The following is an 18875-nucleotide window of genomic DNA, read 5'->3' on the forward strand; positions in this document are numbered from 1 at the left end:
GTGTGTGCTAAATAACAGGGAGTCTGCTTGTCTGTTGTGACTGCTAACACCACAGGAAAGACAGGGAGTCTCTGCTTGTCTGTTGTGACTGCTAACACCACAGGAAAGGATTTAAAGCACTTACATGCAAAGTGATATAACTAGTGCAACTTAAATTAACTTCTTTACAATAGCAATACTGGCATATTGGAGCTCATTTTAAGGAAAAGGCTATGGTAGGATGCAGGGTAATTATCCAAACTATTTCATAACACCAAGAAGCAAAACACCTCATTACTGAAAAATCAGTAATGTAGAAAAGTACGTCATGACTTATGACAGAAATGTATAGACATGAAAGCCCATTTTATGGCAAAGATTAATTCACTATCATGCAAATAAACTATAAACATCTCAAACTATACCGGTCCTTTTTTCAAGCTAGTACACAGTGCCTTAACAACCACAATGCACTTTTGTTCACAATAGTGAAACTTAAATTTTAGGCAAAAGCAAAATAAGAAACTTAAATCAGCTTGTAAATTATTGCAGCAGAATACACTGTAAACATAAAAAGCTAAAATAATTTGTACGCATTCTGGTGACACACACATTCCCCAAAGAGGTAATGCTGCATGGATCTGCAGAGAAAACACAAAAAGGTCAACTGTCAATGATCAGATAACACTATCCTGTAAAAATAAGATGCGCTATCACTTGATATTGAATGTGACTGACTGTTTCTGCATGTATAGATGTACATTATCTATACAAATTTTATATATATATATATATATATATATACACGCACATTTTATGTATTACATTTTTTTATATATGCACACATTAAGTAAAAATGATCAGCGAACATTACATTGATTGCTGCATATCAAAACTAAAACAATAATAAAAAAAAAATTTAAACTACACTGATCACAAATTGAAAACAAATGCTTTCATTTTTGTGTTTGGTCAACTTAAAAAAATTAATGAATAAATTAAATAAATAAACAGTACCTTTAGACTTACTTTGAAGGGTGATACTGTCAGGGAAAGGGTTTTTGATAAGGTAATGTGTTGAGTTGGGAATATGGTTGCAGCAGGGTTAAAGTTAGTTTTCTCAAATGAGTATGGATGGTCTAGGGGGTGGGTAAAGCTGTTCAACACAATCCTTACTTACCTGTGCATTAACCTAAGCGTACCACTGCCCTTAACCAAACACTGCCACATCCATTAACAAACACACACAATAAGCACTTAATCTACCCTCTTCTATAATCCTTATTCTATCCCTAACTTACAAACATTTGCACAGTCATCCCACCCCAATGCCTAAAATGTAGGTATGTCCAAAGGTTTCAGCATTACAAACAGCCCCGCACTTACCATAACAAGAAGCATGTCCCATACAGCAAAGTGAGTCAACATTTCTGCTTTTGAAATCTGCAACCAATAAGCACAGGTTTTGATATTAATAGACAGCAGTACACTTTGTTGACAAATGAGCATTCATCAGAGTTTACTGCAACAATATATTTATCAGATCCATGCTGTTGTCTGTTTTTCGACAGACCTACATCTATATCTACACATGTGCATAAAAGTTATAAATGACCTTGTACAAAAGCTAATCCAAGTAAACTTCAAAAACTCCTATAAAAGTTACTGCTGTATGCATTTTAAAATGAAAAAAAAAATCTCAGGGCAGAGACACTAAAGGATATTGCATGATTTAGAAATTAAGTAAAAAATTGTAGGAGACAAGTCTTCCTATTTAGGGTGTCCTCTCTAAAATAGTAGAATCATTACTGGTGGGCAGTGATTCATATGCACTCAATAATTCACTAGTAAAACAAAAAGATATTTTCTGCACTCACGGAGACTGAATATTATCAATAAATGCATACATATCAAGCTAGCAATAATAAAAACATTCATACCACAACTTGCTTACACTACATTAAAACTTCCAAAAATTGTCACACTGACATAAGCTGATACAGTCACTATCCCAGTAGCAGGATACACTGCACAGAAGTAACATTTCTATGCATTTAATTTTCACTGAATGTGTAGGTTGGGACAGATGCATTAAATTAAAGTACATACAGGCAATTGCCAGCTTCACTGAGAAATAGCAAAGCATATACTTCTGACCAAATGTTAACAATACAATGTTAAACAAACAGCAAGTAAAAATGGTGATATCATGATAACTTCTAAACAAGCTGAAAGGAGCAACATGGTGTTTGTAAGTGCAGCTGAAATGAAAAATAAGGGTTTTACTTTAGCAATGATCCACCACTGTATGTGGGTATATAAGTTTTACCCATGGTTAGTGTGGTTTGATCATGAAGGTGAATCCCGAGTGAATAAACAAAATCAGCCATGGGTAAATCCTGACATACCCACCACACAGGAGTGGATTATTACTTTTACACAATGACATTATTTAAGACAGAATTTGCTTACCTTTCTTAAATAATTTCTTTGTATAATGACATTTCTATTTAATTTCTTCAAGTCTTTTGGTCTTCTAATACAATGACAGGAATGGAGCCCATTCCTTAATCAAAGCAAGATTAAAGTTCATGAAATTAGTATTATTTCAGCCTTTGATGTTAACCAAAAGTGCTCTTCACAGCACCCGTAATGTGAACAGAAATGACCCCTCCTGCAATTCAAATGGAGTTACATGTGTTGGTAGCATATCTAAATATGATTGTAGCTTCCTTTTTATTACACCCTTTGCTCCTACTGCTATAGGAACTGTCTGGCTATCCTTCTTCCACATTGCCCTAGTTTCAGGCTGCAAATCCTGGCACTTTATGCCTTTGCATCTCTCTGTATGGAAGACATTGCAATCACTGGGTATATAAATTTCGGTGATCAATGCTACTACTGTCTTCTTTTTATGGACTACTATATCTGGCTTCTTGCCTCTATTTTGTGAACTGTTGGTTACGGGTGATCCCATATGATATAAACTTCATTACTTTCTATAATGCTTTGTGGTGTGTTTTTTCAATGATTCTCAGCTACTTCATAAAAGTAATGTTTGCACAATCCCCATGCAACAGTCTTGCCACATGATTATGTCTTTCAGTATACAGGCCCTCTGCCATTAGTGTGTCACACCCAGCAACAAGATGTGTGACTGTGTCCATTTCTGTTTTACAAAACATACATTTGTCTGTTTCTCCGACATGTTCTTATGGACTTTGCAAACCAATGCGTATGCAAGTACACCATCCTGGGACTCCATTATTAACCCTTTATCTTTTGGTTTAAATTCACCCCTTTTTAACCCAGATCCTGATCGACATGAGGTTGTTCCAGGAGTGTTCTCTACTTGCAACTATATTTATGCCTTTTCCACATTTCTTGTCTTCTCATTTGATCCTTCACCTTATATTCTTTCTTTTGTTTTTTGACATATTCAATTGCTACCTGATTTTGTCTACTTCTGGTTCGATTTCCATTCCTGCTCGACATGGATATGCTTCTGATAAACTACGCAGGGAAGTCATCTTAGACATCTTAGATTCTCCTCATGTTTTAAAACTTTCACTACGTTTGGGTCTTGAGAGGTCAGCAGATATGTATGCAGTCTTACGACTGGAGATCTATACATATAATCAGTTTTGTGAAGGCTCATACCTCCTTAAGAACTGGGAATATACAATCTTGGTATACTCCGATATATTATCGTGTTATACACTGTATATAATCTTGGTATCCATTACAAATAATCTCAAAATGCATTGCATATAATCTCGATATACCTTACATACCCACCACGCAGAAGTGGATTACTGCTCTTATCCAATGACATTATTTAAGAAAGAAATTGAACAAGCACAGGAATTTCTCTACTTCCAATCTCAACACCACGAGTGTTGAGGAAAAAATAAAAAACAGAGAACCTAGTGGTCTTAAAACTTTGCTGACTTCACTTCCATGTCTATGGGGTTTTATGGCTCACTTTGGCAAAGCAGAGCTGCTGTTTTTGTACACTGTTTCATACAAATAGCAAAAAAGGTTTTATTAATTTTAAAAGGTAACATAAAATAAACAATTGCCCTTTGCAATTTTAAAAATCAGAATTCTAGCGCCTTCCTGAAGACTTCAGAATTGGTACCACAACTTTCAACCAAACAGGGAGAAATTTCACCAGAATCAGACAAATCCAGCAATAATCACAGACAATCAGGGACACTTTTAAAATATTAGTGCTATTAATTTGAAACACTGACTGCATATGAAAATGTGAATTATTATATATTTTCTGAAGTAAAAGTCATCTATAATTGTAATTATAAACAAACAACCAAACCAAAAACGTCCTCCAGAGGAAGCCTTAATAGGCAAAAATAGTAAAATGAAAAAAAGGCTTCCACCACAACGAAAAGTTCACGGAGAAATTCTGTTAAAATGTAAGCTTTAATAAAACAAAGAAATAAAAAGCACAAATTGTGCTGTTCAAGTTGCAGGTCAAACAGGATAAGCGCTTTCAGTTAAAAAACTTTCTTCAGATCTGAGATTTATTTCTTTGTTTTATTAAAGCCTACATTTTAACAGAATTTCTCAGTGAACTTTACGTTGTGGTGGAAGCCTTTTTTTCATTTTACTATAATTCTAATTATTGTCATTATTTATTAAATGTAATTCATTACCTTTTCTTCAAAAGTCATCAGTTTTAGGAGGATTAATCAGGGCAATGCTAAAATTTGAGTCTAAATCAGAGACATTTGAGAGCTATGACTGACACTGCATTGCAAGCAGACGTATCTCAGTTAAATAACATTTCAATGAAAATGAAGCAGCAAATAAGAAAGGATATGAACAGCAAAGGGACAGGTACTGCAATTGATACTACTACTAAAGGTAAACAAAATCCAGCATTAGGAAACCAAAAAAAAATACATAAAAGAAAAATGTATTTGGACAAACCTAGCCTAAAACTGCTAGTGACTGCAACACTCACACCACAGCACCACAATGGAGACTATGGCTGACCAAGTTCAACAGTTCTGTTTTTTATCCTCAATAAAACCGTTGATTAAAGCCTGAAAGCAGCACTTTTTTATGTGGCTGTGTATAAGGTTTACTGAATGTAAGAGACCATAGCAGACCATATTACATGACATGTTTAATGATGATGAACAACCACTTTCAACCAGAAAGATAAGTTGTGTAAAATCTTACCATAACCATAGATGGTCCTTCTCTTCCATGTTGCAGTATTCTCAGTGTGGGATTCCCCGCCTCAGGCGACCCAAACATCAGCGCCTATACAAAAGCTTAAGCTTGGCTCCTGGGTCATCACATGTAGGGCCATAAACCAGGAACCTTAAATGTGACATCTGCACGCACAGACCTCAGAACTTAAATGCCCAGTCGGACAGTCCAATAGAGAGCATCAAGAGATGTCAACAAGAGGTGCAAAGTGCCATATGCTGGCTAGTCTGACCATAGTCTAGGGGAGTGCCTCAGGGTGCCCTTTAGACAGGTCAATTGTAAAAAAGGGGGATATAGGTGGGTGGGAAGGAATACTGCAACATGGAAGAGAAGGACATCTATGGTTATGGTAAGATTTTACACAACTATTCTATGTCCTTCTATTCCTATGTTGCAATATTCTTAGTGAGAGACAGTACCACAGTGTAGTTAGAGGTAGGGGTGGAGGTACAGGTATAGACTTGCAGGACTGCCCTAGCAAACCTTGCCCAGTCTCTGGAAACGTGTTCCAATTTGTAGAGTCTGGTGAAAGTGTGTATGGGGGACGAGGTGGCTGCTTCCAGGATGGAGGTTGAGTTTAGGCCTTTGAGGAAGGCTTTGGAGGTTGCCACGGCCCTGGTAGAAGTTCTTACTCCCTGGGGTAGGTTCTTGCCATGGTGGAAGTAGCAGAAGCAGATAGTTTTTCTAATCCAGCAGGAAATGGTTTGTTCGGAGACTGCCTTGCCTAGGGCCCTGGGGTGGAATGAAAGAAAGAGTTGGTATGATTTTCTGATGGACTTAGGTTTGTCTAAATAAAACCTTAGTTGTCTGTGCACATCAAGGGAATGGAGTATCCTCTCATTGTCATTGGTTGGAGAGGGGAAGATGGTGGGCAGGTGAATGGATTGGTTTAGGGACAGTTCACTGACCACCTTAGGCATGAAGGAAGGGTTAGTACATAGGATCACCTTATCCTTCTGGAAGGTAGTGTAGGAGAGCAGGCCATTAGAGCTTGTAACTCTGACACCCGTCTAGCTGAAATAAGGGCCAGCAGCAGTACACAGTCTTCCATGTGCACATTTGAAGCGTTGCAGCACTAGCTGGTTCGAATGGAGGCAGTGTGAGTTTTTCCAGGATGAAGTTTAGGTCCTAAGGGAGTGAGATGGGTTTTCTTGGTGGTCTGACATGTAAGACCCCTTTTAGGAATAATTTAACATCTACACTGGCTAGTAAGGAGATTTCTAATGGTAGGCAGGCAGAAACTGCTGATAGGTGGGCTTTCACTGAAGAGTATGAAAGGCCAGCCTTAATGAGTTCACACACATAAGAACAAGGGGGGGGGAATCTGCGTGACAGGGATCCCTGTCCTTATGGAGACACCAGTTGGAGAATCTTTCCCATTTTTGATAAGTAGGATCTCCTTGTAGTAGGTTTCCTGGCCTCCCTCAGGGCTAAAAGCACGTGGTCTGAGTAGTGGTGTCTGAAAGGAATTGAAAGTTTATCACCCAGAGTGTTAGACAAACATCTGTTGGTGAGGATGAATTAGAGTTCCCTTCTGTTGTGAGTGGGTCCACCTTGCAGTGATTGCCCTTGGCTAATGAGAGAAGTAGGGGGGACCTTGGCCAATAGGGAGTCACCAGCAAGATTTTTGGTTTGTCCCTCCTGATTTTCAGGAGGACTGTTTAAATGAGAGGGAAGGGTGGAAATGCATACAGAAACTGCCCCTTCCATGGAATGCTGAAGGCATCTACCCTCCAGGCAAGTGGAGAGTGATCCTTGTTGCAGAATTTCTTCAACTGTCTGTTCTGGGGGGAGGCAAACAAATATACTTTGCTCCACTGGTGGACTATGTCTAAAAAAATGTCCCTGTTCAGTATCCACTCGTGTTGTAGAGATGATGTTCTGCTGAGAATATCCACTTGTTTGTTGCCCTGGGAAGGGATGCATGTTGCCTGCAGGGATAAGTTGTTTCTGGAGGCAAGGTCCTAAATCTGTAATGTTATCCAGCAGAGGATGTAGGCCTTGGTCCCTCCCTGTTTGTTGAGATACCACCTGACTGTGGTGTTGTCTGTGAAGATTTGAAAGGGGCCTAGTTGCAGAATAGGGAGAAATGCTTTCAGGGCCAGTAGAACTGCAGTCATTTCCCTCACATTGATATGTTTCTTTTGGAGGGTAAGATGCCAGGTCTCCTGTAACATGAAGCCTTTCATGGTAGCCCCCCACTCTAGGTCCGATGCATCTGAATGCATGTGCTGGGTTGAGGTGGGTGGTTGGAGTAGAAGTCCTGAGTTCAGTAGTATTTGTTGAATCCACCACCTTAGTTCTGCTTTGAGGCAGGGCAGGAGTGTAATTTGGCACTCTATTGGATGTTGGTGTTCTGACCACACATTTTTCAAGTACCACTGCAGTTTTCGCATGTGCATTCTGGCTAAAGGAAGCATAGGGATAGCGGCTGCCATTAGCCACAGGATTTGTAAGAACTGTCTTGCAGATTACTGTTGAACCTGTAATAGGCTTTGGAAGTGGGTAGAGAGGGAAAGAACTTTGTCCTGAGGGAGGAAAGCCTGCATCAGGTCTGTTCTGATCCTGCAGCCCAAAAAGATTTTGTCCTGCTGGGGGATTAAGAATGATTTTTGGATGTTGAGGGTGAATCCCAGGCTTTGAAGCAGGACAGTGGTGAACCTCAGATGGTTTTGTAGGATGTCTTCTCTTTCTGCTAGGAGGAGGATGTCGTCTAGGTAGGGATAAATTTGGAAATCTTTGGTTCTGCAAAAGGCTACAGCTGGAGCTAGGCATTTTGTGAATACCCTGGGTGCAGTAGATAAACCAAACGGCAAGGCTGTAAATTGAAAGTGAGAGCAGGGCCCAGTGAAATGCAAGAATTTCCTGTGGGAGGGTTTTATGGGGGTATGGAGGTATGCTTCCTTTAGATCGAGTGTGGTCATAAAGGCCTGGGCTGGCAATAGTGGGAGTAGAGTTTGCAGGAGCATTCTGAATGATGGAACATTTAGGAACAGGTTTAGAAAGGACAGATCTAGTATTGCTCTTCAAGACCCATCTTTTTTGGGGACCAAAAAAAGCCTTGAGTAGAAGCCTTTTCCTTCCTGTCCTTGAGGGACAGGTTCTATAGTTCCTAGTTTCAGAATGTCCTGCAGTATCCGAGGAATGTGATGCAGTTGATTTTTTGGGGGAAAAGGAATGCCCCTTGTAGAGGGCTTTTCCTTTGAAGAAAGGAAATATCCATTTTGTATTACTGTCAGCACCCCGTGGTCTGATGTGATGGATTTCCAAATGGGGGAGGCAGTGGGAGAGGTGGGCTGACAAGGGTAGGTGGGCAAGGCAATCATGCATTGTTGAGTCCACTTCTGTAATGAAAGGGCTGTCTTTGAGTAGGTTTTGAGGCAGCTGGTCTGGAGGTGGTCTGCCTCTTGGTTCCTCTCCTATTCTTGGAAGAGGAAGGGGTAGCAGAGTAGGGGGTCCTCCTGACAAAGGTAGTCTTAGCAGGGTAATTTCTGTAATATTTAGGAATGGGCAACATTAGCAGGTGCTTGATGTCTTGGAGCTCTTTGTTTTTCTCCTGCAGGTTTCTGAAGAGGTCTGCAGACTGTTTATCAAACATGAGGTTGTGGTCTAGCAGGGCGTCTAAGATTGTTGACTTAAAATTTTCTGGTAGGGGTTGAAGGAGTAGCCAAGAATATCTGCAGAGTACTGATGCAGAAGCTGCGGACCATGCCGAGGCCTCTGCTGCATCAAAACTGCATGTTTGACTACCTGAGAAGCCAGGGACAGTTTGGATGCTATCTCTGTTTTGGTAGGGCAGTCAGGGGTGGATGCCAGGAGAGTAGAGGTTTGTGATACTAGGTCCAATGCATACTGTATTATATGGGTTTGATAGTTGATAGTGCTGAAGACTAGGGTGGAAGAGGTATAAACCTTCTTGCCTATCCTGTCCATGTTTTTACTATCTTTGTCAATAGGCAGAAGAGGTGCTGATGGAATCCATCTTCATTGCTTGTCAGGGGATACAGCAATCACAGCAGGGTCAGCCAGGGGTGGTTTTCCCAGGAATGTTTGTTTATCTGGAACTTTCCAGAGCCGGTCAGGTGGTTGTGAGTCTGGTTTCTTTGATGCTGAGGTGAATGCATCAAGGTGGGCAGGAATGACAGGTGGGATGGCTGAAGGTGAGGGAGATTCCGCTTGAAGTTAATTCAAATTATCTTTTTTGAGTTTCAGTCATTTGGGAAGTGCCCCATTTAAAGTATTCTTTCGGTATCCCAAAGGTGATATCCTCTGCTGGAGAGTCCCCCTCTATGGATTCTTCATCTGGGGAATAATATTCAAGTGGAGAGGCAATTTGGGATGAATAGGAGACTGATTCATCTGAGGATGAATAGCAAGGCTCCTGTTCTTCCCCTTCATGAGCAGTGGGAAGAGGGAGAGAAGTGGTTGAGGCAGGCCTAAGGCTGAGCACTGGAATGGTGGAGGGGGAAGTGGCCATGGGCCTAAGGGACATGAAGGCTTGCATCAAAGAACTGGTGAATGATTGACAGTCTGGAACTCCTTCAGAGGGTGTAGCCTGGTGTTTGGTTTTCTGCTTCCTTTTCAAAGGAGTAGCCTTAGGAAAAGGCTTGGATAGGGGTACGGCTTCAGGTCATCTGACAATATCTGGTTCCCCCTCGACATCTGTAGGGACCGACTTCAGAGCTAGCTCCATGGACACGCTGGCCATTACATCCGAAGTGGCTTCCTCGAGGGGTGCCGAAATAGATGGTTCTATCGGACGTCCCTCAACTCCTAAATCAGAAGCTGGCAGGAAGTTCGATTGCAGAGAGGCAGAGGAACTAGGCCTTGAAACCTTGGCCTTTTTTCCGTGGTGGTTCTGGGGGAGCAGTTGTTTCAGGATCCATTCTGAGCACAATTTTTTGAGTCACTGGTTTTCTAAATATAAATTAAGGGAGGCCAGACAGCTTTGTAGGGTCTTGGGTACAAATGACTGACAAATAAGGCAAGTGGTACGGTCATGCTCTCAGCCTAGGCAGCAGTCGTGCGTATCCTTATGTGGAATTTGGCACCTGCATCAGCATTTACCCTACTTAGCTGACATTGGCTAATGGTAAAGTACAGCAAACCAAGCTCAAGCAAAATAAAGGCAAAATCCCCAATGGGGTACTTGGCTTTAGACGTCTTCAAGTAAAGAAGTGAAGCAACTGATGTGACGGTCAACAGTGGCTGAATAGTTCTAAGGTCTGTGCGTGCAGACGTCACATTTAAGGCCCCTGGTCTATAGCCCTATGTGTGCTGTCCCATGAACCTACAGCAGCCAAGCCAAGCTTAAGCTTATGTACAGGAGCCAACGTTTGAGTCACCTGAAGCGGGGAATCCCACACTAAGAATACTGCAACATAGGAATAGGAGGACATCAGCGATTTTCAACCAAAGAAAAAAAAAATAGTTCAAAATACATACACTCTGACAGGAGGGGAAAGAAACCGCACATCCATTTTATACTAGGTTAAGAGCACAAGCAAGGAACTGAAATATCTCTGGCATACAGAGACAGAAAAAAAAAACATACACATTCAGCTCAGGAAAAGTAAGTGAATGGACACGCTCATAGCCAGATATAACAGAAATATTATAGATATTTTATTTTCATTAGAAATATCAACAATGTGACAGTATAGTGTAAAACAAGACTGACAGTGTTTAAAAATGTTAAAGGGAACACTGAGGAGAAAAAAGATGAGTAAAAGCATGAGGGTGACCATGGCAGACAACACAGAAGTCTCTGTCCAACAAAGGCAAAAGTATTTGCAAAATGTAAGAAGCATAACCTCTTTGCAACACTGAACAAAACAAGTCACAGAAAACCGTATAGTAAGAAGACGCATGGCAGATAACCCAAACAGGCAGACCATGAGGTCATGCAGACATTATGTGAAAAGACAGAAAAAAGAATGAAGGAGAACAGAAACAAAATACTCAATAAAATGACAATTAAAGGAAAATTAACTTGAGGTGAGAATGCAGATAGACGAAAGAGGATGCCTCTCAACCTCTTAGCACAAGAAATCTGGACAAAGCCAAAAATAATAAAAGGACAAAGGCCCTAAAAAGGGACAGAATTTAAATACTGTTCTTATAAACTTAGGAAGTTGCTTGAACGACAGGTTCGGCATTAGCATGCATTTTCTGAAGGAAGTCTGAAACTTTACTATCAATATTTAGTGACTGCAGTCATCAATGACTTGCCAGAAAACCACAAATTTTATGAGTAACAATCCAAAGCTATGAGGCAAACATCTAGGTATTCTGTAAAAAATATGGACATTCGAGAGGTATGCATGCTCAGTAGTTCACAGGTTCAAAGGTATTTACTACACTAATGACCACAAGGTCCTTTTTAAGCCTAGCCATGCATCCCAAATCTCTGACAAATTCTGATAGCATTGATAAGTGTAAGTAGGGGCTTGGGCGATGAAAATTTACAAACATGGGTCTGGGAAATAAACCATTTATAGGTTGTCTGTGTCCATTAGTGACACAGGTATTGGGTTAAGGAGGAACTCTACTGTACATGGATGGAGAGCCTGTTCCAGAGAGACAGTCATCTCTGGTATACATACCTATTTCTCCAGCAGATCCTATTTATATCATAGGCAAATTTTAAGTCTTTAGAACAAGTAATTCTGGTGCTGTTTGTTTTGTGGATATGCAGGAGGTCCATCAAAGTGGAGTCTGACAATGCCCGGTACACCAGGCATACATCTCCCCTCAACAGTCTGTAGGAGACAGAATACAAGGATGGGGCCTTGAGGCGGTCTGCACAAGACACGTTACTTACACTATACCTTTGCTTACAAGTTCTACAACATAGAATGACTTCCTCACTACTGTAGACAAGTGATGGTCAAAGGCTAGATTACTGTCTATGCATGTTCCCAAGTCCCTGTCTACCGAGACAGCTCTTAGGGGTGTGTTGTCAATATGATAGTTACAAGGGGTGGATGACTTCCCAAAGGATACTATTATGCACTTTGTGGCATTTAGTTTTAGTCCATGAATCTGAAACCAGTTATTTATCTGTGTTAGCCCTTCCTGGAGAACATTTGCCTGAGTGTGGGATTCAATGACCGCTCTTAATTTGCAATCACCTGCAAATTTAGTCAGCCAGAAATACTGACACTGGCCTTGACTTCAGAGAAGTAAATGACAAAAAGAAGCAGTCCGAGGACTGTTCCCCGAGGGACTCTGTGACTGGCATTTTTGTAGGGGTGGACTCCCAAGTTCTAACTTCCTGAGTCCTGTCTGTGAGTCAGCTACCTATCCAAAGGGTCTCTACCTAAACTCCTTAATTTATCAACAATGTCCAAGTGGTGTACTGTGTCAAATGCCTTGGCCAGGTCAAGGTAGGCAGTGTGAACCATTTTCCCTCATCCACTGTTTTGGTAACCTTCTCAAAGAAGTCCATAAGGATGAGTAGGCATGACCTGCCCTTGGCAAAACCAAAGTGGGTTGGGTTGTGTCTAGAGTTTTCCTGTGTCACTATTGATCATTTCCATGGCTTTGCAGATGACACAAGTGAGACTTATGGGTCTGTAGTTTCCAGTGTCTGTAGATTTCCCATCTTTGAGCAGAGGAATGACTGTTGCAGTTCTCCATTCTTGAGGCATGAAGCATGTTTGGAAGCTAGTTAAATAGCAATTCCAAAGGGCTTGACAGGTCATGTTTCATGCTATTTTGAAGGCATCCTGGAATACTGTCTGGGCTCATTGATGCCGTGTTCTTGCCAGTAGAGGAGAGCACTGAGGACCTGTTCCCTAGTGATAGCATTGTGAGTTACATTTGATGGCATTTCCTGAGGAAAGATTGAGGGGGTAAAGTTGGAGCTAAATCTGTGAGCCAGTAGGTTTGCTGCATCTTCTGACTCAGTATAGGTGGCTCCATTAACAATGACTTCTACACATAATTGTGTATTGCCTTTGAAGTTGCAGCATAGCGAAAGAATGCCTTGTGGTTACCCTCAAATTTGGCTTTGGTAGACTACTTGTCCTCTGAGCTGTTTGTTTAGTTTGATGAGTGCGCTTTTATCCTGCTGGATGCTGCATCTCCTAATTTCTGCCAAGATTTTTTTCCTTCTGTTATACAGCCTAATGATGCTGTTGATTCCACCAGGGTGGCTTGTTTTTTGAGTTAGTCCTGTACTTCTTCCTGGTGGGTAGGGCACTATCCAACTCTTAACATAGTATAGGTTTTCTGTGAACAGTTCTGCGCAGGCTGCAGTGTTCTCAAGGTTTATGGGGGCTTGCAATTTTGCCAGGCTATCACATAACAGTACGAAATCAGCCTCAGTGTAGTTTCCGAATATTAAAGGGTCAAGCTGGGGTTCCAAGTTTCATTTTTACTTCAATGGAGACCATTCTGTGGTCTGACCTTACCAGTAAAGACATTACACTATGGGGTGTGCAGCACTCTCCCATATTAGTGAAGACCAGATCCAGTATGGTTGCACTCCTGGTTGATGTACTGACAATCTTTTCCAGGGTGTTTGTGTTTATAAAATCCAGGAATCTCTGTGCCTGTACATTTGGTGTCGTATACGATTCCCCGTTAATAGTGGGGTAATTAAACTCATCCATGAATATGGTACTGGGCTGGATGGTTAGTGTTTCCAATAATTTTAAATACATGGTATGGTTTCCTGGGTCACAGGAGGAGACCTAGAGCTTTGCAAGGAACTGACAAGGTATTTTGCCTGTGGTGATTTGAATGTGGAAAAGCTCAAGATTTGAATGTGGAAAAGCTCAATTACATTGCCCTGTTTGACCAGCCTTGAGTTACATTTTTTCATATAAATCAAGATACCTCCACCTTCAGTCCCTGTCTGTGTACCAGCTGGTCTAAATGTGGAGAAGGCATTACAAACTTGCGCTGTCACAGTGTGCTCTCCATGGCTATAAACCATTTCATAGTGACTGCACAGATGTCAGCATTCTCTAGGGTGAAGAGAGTTTCTAGGTAGTGAAGGTATAAATTAAACTAACCTTTCGCCTCACAGCAAGTTGTGGCAGAGTCTGGGCACTTTCTCTTTGGCACTGCCTAAAAAGGCACTATTGGGGAGGACAATGTTTTAGCTAATATTCGAAAGCCTAGAGGGTAAAGGTGCACAACATCCCTGTCAAAGCTGTATGATTTGTTGACCATCTCCTTCCATGCTGACAAATACTGCATCCCCTTAGACGGACACCAGAAAGTAAGACAATTATAAAAAGTCAATCATCTTTTATTCGTATTGTGGCATTATCCTTGGAGAAAGTAAAATGTTGCTCAATGCTGGGCTCATACCAGCCTGGGACACATTCAGAGAGCTCCATGATATCACTCTTCATATAGTCTTGCAAGGTACATCTCAGGTCATTTACACCCATATGGACTATGACTGTGTTATACTGGTATTTGTGGTCCAATGACCTGAGTGCATGAGTAAGGTGGTGGATCCTGGCCCCTGATAAGCAATTGACCAATTCTCTCTTTACTCAGCCTGGTGAGAGAGAAATCAGTGTGTCTCACAAAGGAGTTTCCAATGACAAGAATACCTGATGGGCTTAGAAACAGAGGATCCACAAGATGTGGCTGTATGTGTTGATGTGGGTGTTGTTTTGAAATGGTGCATTCGGAGCTGCTGAGGTTATTTGATATATGTACTTCATCTAGGAGGTCTTTGGGGTTTAGGAAGGATACATTTAAGTGCCTTAGCATATGTGGGTCTGTGTGTCTGCTTTGAATTGTGTGTGATGGGTGCAACATGTGTACTACTTTCATGTCATACGTGTTATTTTCTTTATGTTATTCTTCAATACCGCTGTATCTACGTTATTTGCACTGCATTTCTCTCATGAGCAGACATTTGTAATTTCATTTAGGCTGCACTTGTGTGGTCCTAAATGACAATAAAGTTTCTATGAATCTTACTGACATTAGAAGTGCTTTAATGTGAGAGCTTTGCCACCATGACATTGTGCAAACATCTCTCACATATCATATCAGTTTGTTTGAGAATTAAGTGTTATCAGCAAACATTAGGCAATTTCTATATTGCCTCAGGATGCCCATATTCAACAAGCTGGTAACAGAGATAGTGGGAAAGTTCATATCTATGGTAACACCCCCTTTTTTATTGATTACCCTATATACTCACTGCAACTGTCTAATGTCAGGAGTATCCAGTTTGCAACTCTGGAGGCAGTGCTTGTCACTGCAAACTAATTGTGCTGTGTGCAACTAGGTAATGGTAAAATTTCAATAGTGCTTTTACATGAAAAATGTCGGCTCAGGGCGTCTGCATGTATACAGGGCACTGCCAAACACCTGAGATGAAACTAATAAATACACTGTGACGATTTATGGATGAAGTATTTTAGGCAGATATTCTGAAATTAGGATAGACAGCAGGAAATCAAGCAGTAGTTACTGGAAGGAAAAAATTAGCTTGTCAAGAATGATGAAAAGAGGGGAGTTTGCTGAATGGCTACTGCCTGGCTTCTACTAGTGCTGTGCTCACCCCAGCTTCACTCTGCTGGGATACAATACACCTTTACTTCTTCTCTCACCAGAAGAATAACACTATTACCAATCCCAAGATAAGAAGCAAGCCACAGGCTCTTTGGTGATTTGCACTCTTGTCTCAGATGATGCAAGGGTCTGTAAGCTTGTTGTAGCCTTTTCCTGGTAGATCCATTGAATAGCAACCAGAACAATAGGGAAGGTCAAGGACAGACACTAACTGCTCAGTCAGAAACAGTCCGGAGTCAATCCACTTTGCTCTCCATCTCTCACCGGGAGCAAAATACAAGCACAAATTCCAAGATGGCATCTATGAAGCTTTCCAGCAATCAGCAGTCTCCAGGAAATAATGTCCATGTGCACCTTCTTTCTCCAGGAGCAAAACACAAACACTAATCCCAAGATGGCTAATAATAGGCAGAATGTGGGCTGTTCAGTAACTGGTGGTCTTAACGTAGATGCTGCAGATTTTAAAGGTAAGATGGAATATAAAAGCTGCAATGTACAGTAAGCAGTGGCAGATGATGACTTCAAATCAAAGGGGGCTGCAGGAGACAGCTGAATGGATGGGGCCAACTAGAAAGGGGTGGAGCTATGGTAAAAATGCAAAAACTGGGACTTCAATTAAATACGCTGCCCTGGGTGCCAAACCGTCATTATGAGAGTCCAATCAAGACAAAATGAAGTGTAGAAGAAAAAAATATTTCAATGCATTGGCTACATGACAGCTTACTTAATATATCTAGATGGAAGGCATGAAAAAATAAATTACTTTTTAAATACATTACTGGAATGCCAGTCAAAATCAAGTATAAAAAACAAGTAGCACTCAAACCACTTCTCCTTGCACTACAGTTCTAATTATAATTTATATTCAGCTTTATAAAAGTACCAAGTAACATGCTGAAAGTAGCAATCTCTGTGATACCCCCACTTGTAAAAATGTTTCTTATCCAAAAAAGACCTGCTGCCTGACAACTAAGTACTTGTTTCATGGGGAAAACACGATCAAAGTAAAAAATGAACAGCAAACAAGAAACGAGCTCAAGATAAATTGCTTAAAGGATTACTGCACAGGTTATGGACCACACATGATAGATTGGCATTCTGTTTAGTTTACGGGTAAAGCCTGCAAAGATGACTGCAAGTCTCCAACAAATGGAATGAGCTTCTGAAAATACTGTAATCCTGCCCTTATTACAAATACTGTCATATGCATTTCAATACCTAAGGCTTATATGCTATCTAGTTAATTAAATACTCTCTGCATGGCAACAACAAAAAGGCTTTCAGTGTTGGCAATTCTTAACAGTATGCTTATTAAAGCTTACTTGTATCTTACAGTCTCGGACAAGCTTACCTAATGGTCATTAAAGCACTGCTACTTAAACACAGAGCAACAGGCTCTGCAACAACATACATTTTCTGAATAAGAAGCATAAATCAACAGTATAAAAATATGACAGAAAACCAGAACATTCTGCAAAATCAAGGACAGATGAAAAGCCACTGTAGTACTTGAGTCTACCTTGGATGGGAGGATACTCTGCACACTTACACTGCATAACTGCTCCTTGCCTTGCTTGGACACATTGTGTCACTACATGGGTGAGTGGGGTGCAACAAGTATGTCGCAATTTGAAATGTCTCTGGCTGACAGAGATGGCCCTGACAACATTTGTCATACCTTTCAGCCTCAGAGCAAGAAATCTGGACAAAGCCATAAATGGAAGTGGGACAATGACCTAAAAATAAGGACAATTTTTAAATATTGCTCTTATAAACTTAGAAAGATAATAGAATAGTAAGTCTTGCATTAATATGAATTTTTTGAAGGGTATGAAATCTGAAACTCAAATGTCTGTCGTTATTTTCTAACTTCAATCATTAATGATTTGCCACTAATTTGCCAGAAAACCACAATTTTATGAAAAACGGACCAAAAATGTTATGCAAAAATATAAAACAGTCACACAATACAGTTAGAACCTGTCAAAGGAGGGACACTTGTTTAATATTAATACTGTTAACTTGACCAGCTGACAAAATAGGAGAATCTATATGTATTTCTGAAATTAAAAGTAATCTATAACTGATCATTACAATTATTCATCAATTGTAAACCCTCCACTTTTTCTTCTAAATTTGCCATTTTGCGGAGGGATTATTGGGGGAGAGCAACATTTTGAGCCAAAATCAGGGACCTAATTCTATAAAGTGATTTATTTGCGAGCACCTCTCAACCTCTTAAGTAACCTGGGAAATCTAGACAAGGCCAAATATATTGGGGGAACATACAAACAGTACTAAACATTTCTCTTGTATAAACTTAAGACAGTTGACAGAATAACAGGTCTTGCTTTAGCATGCTGTTTTCTGAAGGGTATGAAGTCTGAAACTCAGTGTGTCATTTAGTGACTTCATTCCTAAATGATTTGCCAGAAAACCACACATTTTATGAGGAATAAACCAAAAATAAGAAGCAAAAATCTATTCATTCTGCAAAAATCTGGACAGCTGAGAGATATTGTTCAGCCGGGGCTTTCTGAGTTTGCTGCCCTTCCTTCCCTTACAAAATCATGGTTGAATGGGGCCTCCCCCACAGCTATTCCAATGTCCCACTACTTGGCTATTTCACCCCATTTACCATAAAGACTGTAATGTGCATACTGCTTTACTTCTACAATGATTTGGATTTCATTTAAAAGTTTTGTTTTACATTTTACAGCACAAACACTAATAGACATCTGCTAAACAAAGCAATGCAGTCTCACAATAAAAATAGACGTAGCATTAAAACTTCTCTGCCCTTGGAACTGACATTCATTGAAACAGTACTAAAACCCATATTCAAAGAAAATACATCTGGCCAGTGGCAGATAAAAATTAACTTTGGGCTGTTTTCAAATCATAGGACCCTTGGCACAGGCAACATTTATGTGTTGTTTGATACACCTTCCTGACTGTATTAAATTATTTTCTTTGTATAATACAGTACAGTTGTTATAGGGCATTTTAAATTTGTTTTGAACATTTTTCAAGTAAACAATGAAACAAAATGCATGCACCAATAATGACAAAACTGCCCAATTCAGAACATTTCCATCATAAAA

At 40.4% G+C, this 18875-nt stretch overlaps 1 protein-coding gene across 2 annotated transcripts in view; it reads right to left on the reverse strand.

Annotated features, from left to right (window-relative positions):
- Positions 1-18875, reverse strand: part of SNX24 (sorting nexin 24) — a 1571570-nt gene that overhangs the window by 759060 nt on the left and 793635 nt on the right. Inside the window, exon 2 of one of the 2 annotated variants that reach the window (XM_044060756.1) lies at positions 1366-1422. The exons of the other annotated variant lie outside the window; for it this stretch is intronic. Within the exon in view, the coding sequence (XP_043916691.1) occupies positions 1366-1422 (57 nt within the window). The remainder of the gene's footprint in view (positions 1-1365; positions 1423-18875) is intronic. 2 annotated transcript variants of the gene reach the window in all.

This window comes from Protopterus annectens, chromosome 2.part0, assembly GCF_019279795.1.
Source record: "Protopterus annectens isolate FY-2018-M chromosome 2.part0, PAN1.0, whole genome shotgun sequence".
Taxonomy (NCBI): Eukaryota; Metazoa; Chordata; order Ceratodontiformes; family Protopteridae; genus Protopterus; species Protopterus annectens.